Source organism: Cucurbita moschata, unplaced genomic scaffold (genome assembly GCF_002738365.1).
Source record: "Cucurbita moschata cultivar Rifu unplaced genomic scaffold, Cmos_1.0 Cmo_Scf00098, whole genome shotgun sequence".
NCBI classification, from domain to species: Eukaryota; Viridiplantae; Streptophyta; class Magnoliopsida; order Cucurbitales; family Cucurbitaceae; genus Cucurbita; species Cucurbita moschata.
The window spans coordinates 129,352-135,257 of record NW_019268614.1 but is presented as its reverse complement, the minus strand read 5'-3'; the positions used below and the strand labels follow the sequence as shown (position 1 = coordinate 135,257).

Below are 5,906 nucleotides of genomic sequence, written 5' to 3'. Positions count from 1 at the left end.
AGAAAAAAAAATAACAATATAATTTTATAATGGTTGGTCAAACTCAACCTATGGAAATTTGAATAAACGTGAATGTTATTAATAAATGGCTAATTGGAAATAGTGGAGACGAGATGTCTGGTTGTCCTTATGTTGACTATGTTGCCTCTCCGACGTGATATGCTCAACAGTGTGTCTCACTGTCCTTTTGACTTTTCTTTGGTTCAATATGTTTAGTTTCCCACGTGATGTAATTTTGCCTATTTCTTTCTTCCATATCCATTACCCTCTCTTACTCCATCTTCTTCTTGCATCTTTCTCCATCAATTTTCCAAACAAGGTACTTCCTTAATTCTCTCTTTTCTTCTTCCCTTAAATTCATGTTTGATAAGTTCCATTTCAAAGCTCGACATTCATATTAGAGAAGATTTAGAAACGTAGGTGTTTTAGTTCAAGTGAAGAAGAGTTGGATTAGAGTGCATCGAGAACACGACATAGCTTAGAATATGGCAGAAGGTAATAGGAACGAACAGTTTGTTGGTAATGTTGTGTCATCGATCAGAACAATGCTAGAGCAACTGCCTATTGTTAACGTAGGATGTAGCATCTATCGAGTTCCCAAACTGTTACGTGAGATGAATAATATAGCCTTTATCCCCCAAGTCATTTCCATTGGTCCATTTCACCATCGTAGTCGAGAGGATTTGATATCCACAGAACAATATAAGCTTCAAGGTCTTGTTAACTTTCAACTTCGAATGACGAACAACATAAACTCATTGGAGTTTCTTGTGGAAACTGTTCAAAATTGGGTGAATGAAGCTCGAAATTACTATGCAGAACCTATAAACATGAACGACGAGGATTTTGTTAGAATGTTGTTGGTGGATGGTTGTTTTATAGTGGAGTTGCTTATATTAAATTATGGCAAATACTACCGTGATGCATTTATTGGAATTAAAAGCAACGTAGATCTTCAATTCTACAAAAGATTACTTCACATAGGTGCTGATTTAGTCAAGTTGGAAAATCAAATTCCTTTCTTTGTTCTTCAACATCTATTCAATCTTATAAAACAAAAGGATCCCTTCCAACCCGTCCCCTTTGATAGCCTTACAACTTTATTTTTTCGTTATGGGATTGTAAATAATTACTATCTTTCTAATCCCTTGTCCAAGAAATGCCCAAAGCATTTTATCGATTTCTTAAGCTTCTTCCTCGTCCCCACGATACCTTCTAAGAACAATAGTAAAGAAGAAGAATCAATTATTCCTCCATCGATAACTGAGCTCCACGAAGCCGGTGTCACCATCAAGAAAGCAGAAAATGGCGGAGGTTTGATGAATGTGAGCTTCAAAAATGGGGTTTTTGAAATCCCACCCATACTTATTGATGATTACTTTGAAACCATGATGCGAAACCTAATAGCGTTTGAGCATTTTTACGTTGGAAATGACAACAAATGTATCCAATATGTGTCATTACTGGAACATTTGATATGTACAGAGAAAGATGTGAGTTTACTTGTGAAAGCCGGAATCATAGTTAACGAAATTGGAGGTAGTAATATAGAAGTTTCAGAAATGTTTAACAATCTCTGTAAATTTGTTACAGTCCCAAATTGTCGCCACTTCAACCATATCAACAAATCTTTACGAGAACACTGCAATAGACGATGGAACAAGGCGATAGCTACACTCAAACATAACTATTTCAATACGCCATGGGCTATTGTCTCCTTCCTTGGTGTAATCTTCCTCCTTGTTTTGACAATACTTCAAACTATATTTTCTGGTATATCCGCATTTCCTAGCAAGTCAAACCTATCGAAATAATATATGTATGTTTCTTTCCAGTTTATTTCCTTGCTCATTTATGGATCATTTTAAATAAATATTATGTTATATTTGTGTTTGTTATCATACCTATAGTTCTTCAATGAACCGTAATCTTATGCTAAAATTTTTAGTATAAAATTTTTCATATCATCTCTATTCATGGTTTGTCATAGAAAAACATTAAGGATTGGCACGGGCCAATGAAAATCATAAGCTTAATACTATGTTATTTAACCATCCTATGTTATTTAACATCCATGTTAAAAATTTCTATGTCGAGTCTTAGTTTATAAAAATATATATGAAACTATCCCTAAAATGTTGAAGTCAATCAATAATTCTAAAAATAATATACTTGATTTTATCCTCCATACGGGCGGGCGGACTCTTAACGGTCCTTGCCTTCGGCTTGAATTTCACTCTTTGATTAGGTAACTAAATTCAATTTAAAAAATATATAATTAAGTTAATATATAAATATTTTAAACTTTTTAAATATATTAAAATACTTATTATTAACGCAGGAGAGAGCGGGAAAGAGGAAGAAATAGAAAAAGAAGAAAAAAAAGAGCAAGAAGAGGTCCTCATAAATCTAGTCTTAAATAATGAACATTTTTTAATTTGGTAGAATTTCTCGATAGATGTGCATACTTAAATAGTGAATGGCTGAAATCCGTGTGGTGGTATTATTGAAGTCTGCTCGATAAATAAATCATGTGTAAAAAAACTTTCGATGGGCTAAACATAGAGTGTCACGACCCAATTTTTGAGACTTCGAAAGTCGAATCAAGACTAAAAAGACGAAAGTAAAAACAAACAAAACAAAATCAAAATAAAGCGAAACAGCAAAAATGTAGGAAATATAGTAAAAAGTCGTATGATTTTAAAAGTCATACAACACCATTGTCAAAGTTATTTACAAACGGGAAAAGAGTACATGATACAAAAGACTATAAAATTAACCCAAAAGAATACAATTGACTGACTGACGCCCCGGGTCCCCACCTCGACCGGTACCTGAGAAAGTAAAGGGGAAAACGGAGTGAGTATAAAAATATACTCAATAAGCAACCTACTTGTAGGCTCTCATCGCTTCCTTCTCCTAGTAGGTTTTCACGGCTTTTCTTTCGTCTAAACGATGATCCAAGTAATTCCTCATTGTTCATCTACCCGTGTAGTCCTTAGTCCCTTGTCGAGGCTGGTTTATGACGTCGGAACATCGGCCTTGACTTGTTTCTACACTCAATAGAAGCTGTTCATGACAAACTACCTACCCACGTAGTCCGTGATCTCTTCCAAGACCAGTTTACGAAGTCGCAGCATCGGCCTTAACTCATTTCTATGCTCAATAGGAGTTGTTAATGCTAAACCACCTACCCACGTAGTCCCTAGTCCAACCAATACTAGTTTACGAAGTTGCAGCATCAGCTTTGACTCATTTCTACGCACAATAGGGACTCTTATCTTGTCACCTACCTGTGTAGTCCCTAGTCCAACAATGACTGGTTTACAGATTCCCCTGTTTCTACACTCAATAGGGCTCTCCACCTGCCCACGTAGTCCCTAGTCCTATTAGGACTAGTTTACAAGTTCACTTGTTTCTATGCTCAATAGGGTTTTTCACCTACCCACGTAGTCCCTAGTCCAATCAGGACTAGTTTACAGGTTCACCTGTTTCTACTCTGAACAGGGGGTTCATGTCTTGAGCTAACTATCCATGTAGTGCCTAGTTCTTCTTAAGAACTAGTTTAACGGGATTAGGGCATCAACTCTGTCCCGACTCTACACTCAAAGTAGCTTAACTAGTTTCGTGATTATGTAAACTGCTTAAATCTTGCCAATACACTGTGGAGGTTTACTAGGTTCTTAGGGGCGTTCTTACTGTTAAAATCCATTTTCTCAAATTCAGGTCATTCTATGTTAGCCTCTCAGCTTAACCAATCCCTGGGTGCACATAAGTCAATCCTTTGGGTCTACATGTAAACCGCACTAGCTATAGCGCCCTAATCTTAATTGTGATCTCGACGCATGCTCTACTAGGAAAAATATATCTATCAACCATCTCTAGCACATAAATCATGTATATCCCATTCACATAAGTTAAATCATGTCATAAATCATACACACAATTAACAATCAAAAAGGTCAACAGGGAGAAAACATCCATCAATTACCCCGAGCATAGATCAGAATATCCCATCCTCTATTATACCAAGACATTAAACTAGGCATGTTTCTCAATTCTCTTATTCTAAGGGAAATTTCGTAATTTCATCATGCACATGTCATAATCACCAAAATTGTTCATTCTTGTTTCTAATTACACATATTCTAACCACCTAAGGTCCATCATGCTCACATACTAGCTTGTCCCAACGATCCCTACAAGTATTACTTGCCTAAAATCCAGGTGATTACTTACCGAAATGAAGCGTGCCCTTCGAAGCTTACTTTTCCGCTAATTGGGATTTCCAAATCTGTTGAAAGTTCTCTAGTAGGTCCTGAACCAAGTTAAATTTAGGCCAGTACCAAAAATGGGACGAAAAATAGTCAAACGGGAGTCAAATCGAGCACAAAATATGTCTCACGCGCCGGAGGAGATGCAATATGTCTCACGCGCCGGAGGAGATGCTTAAGCGCAGAACCACGTGTGCGTATGGACGCGCTGAGGCGATGGAGACACGCGCTGAGGTTTTGCCACGTGGTGCGGGCCGAATGGTTCACCGAGGTTGAGGGTGTGAATTCAAAACTAGAAGGGCGCACTGGGAAACAATTTTTCTCTCGTTGATGTGTGGGGCTGAGTTAGGTCGGATCTCTTCGCCAGGTCGCGCGCGGATTATCAAGTACCAATCTTCGAATCTTGCCCGACGTAAGATTTCCTCTATTTTTTTCTCAGCCTATGCGCTCTTGACACACTTCCTCCTTTACCAGCAACGCACGACCCTCTCGCCAATCGACACACGTCCCTTCACCGTTCGTCTTCTACTTCTTAATGCTGCAATTTCTAGAAAAACTGATTATTTTCTATTTTCTTCGCATTTTGTATTCCTCTCTACCTAACTCAAATTAACATGGTTCCTCTATGAAATTTGTAGAGTTTATATCCATTTATGCTTAGGTATTTTTCTTGTAATTTATTTCTAAACAATAGGCTAATATAATAGAGTACAAAATTAGCAAAAAAATTAATAACTCGCAAATCCGAACGAATGACGAAACTCCTATCTCGGATCCGAATCGACTACAACTTCTTTCACACATTATGAGTGCAATCTTCCATAGATTAACATACTCAAATTTCAAAAACTATCTCCTAATACTTCTCACATATTTGAAGGAAATCCGAGAGCAAAAGTTCAAGAACTTACATTCGTGTTTTCTTTGTTCCTTGACAGTTTTGGATGATCCGAAGATTCAGAACGCTTCTCCTCTAGATTTTGCGAAGGAGGCTCAGCCCGAATCGAACTCCTTGTCACCAAATCGGAGTTGAGGCGGTTATTTTTCCCTCTCTAGAACCTTCCTTTCTCTATATTCTCTTTTTTCTTTCCCTTCTTTTCTTTTCTTTTCTTTTCTTTTCTGGTTTTCTTTTCTTTAATCTCTCTGATTTCAGTTTTGAGGTACTTAATTAAGGAGGGTAGAATGACCATAATACCCCTCCCGTCAGTTGACTTTGACCAATTTTCCAACATTTTTCTTGAGTGTGGGACTTTTTCAAGTATTTTTTCTCTTCTATGATATCTTGAAATTTCATTCTTAAAGCCCTCCATCAAATTTCGTAAATACTTGTTGAGATTCGGGTGTCACATAGAATTTGGTTAAAAGCTAACTCCACCCAACAAAATTGAATAGTCCATACAACGAAGATCTTTTCAATACCTTAACAATGAATTATAAGGACTTAATGCCATTAGAAAAAGGATTAGAAAAAAAAAGAAAAGGAAAAAAAAATCATTTTCTAATTTTTAGGGAACTCTAATAAGGAAATTTAATTCCTTGTAGGAAGGAAATTAGAGATGTTCGAGAAGAAAAAAAAAAAGACAAAAGTGACCAATTATCAAAATGCTTCAAAAGTTTAAAATATTTACACAA

General features: G+C 36.7%; 1 protein-coding gene across 1 annotated transcript; it reads left to right on the top strand.

The window, feature by feature from the left end:
• The first annotated feature begins 485 nt into the window (after positions 1 to 485).
• LOC111439625 (UPF0481 protein At3g47200-like) lies at positions 486 to 1,814 on the top strand. The gene has a single exon (XM_023077223.1). It carries the CDS (start codon positions 486 to 488, stop codon positions 1,812 to 1,814), a length of 1,329 nt encoding a protein of 442 aa, XP_022932991.1.
• The last annotated feature ends 4,092 nt before the right edge of the window (positions 1,815 to 5,906 follow it).

Coding starts and splice junctions, on each gene's coding strand:
- LOC111439625 (XM_023077223.1), top strand. CDS start 486: ATGGCAGAAGGTAATAGGAACGAACAGTTTGTTGGTAATGTTGTGTCA.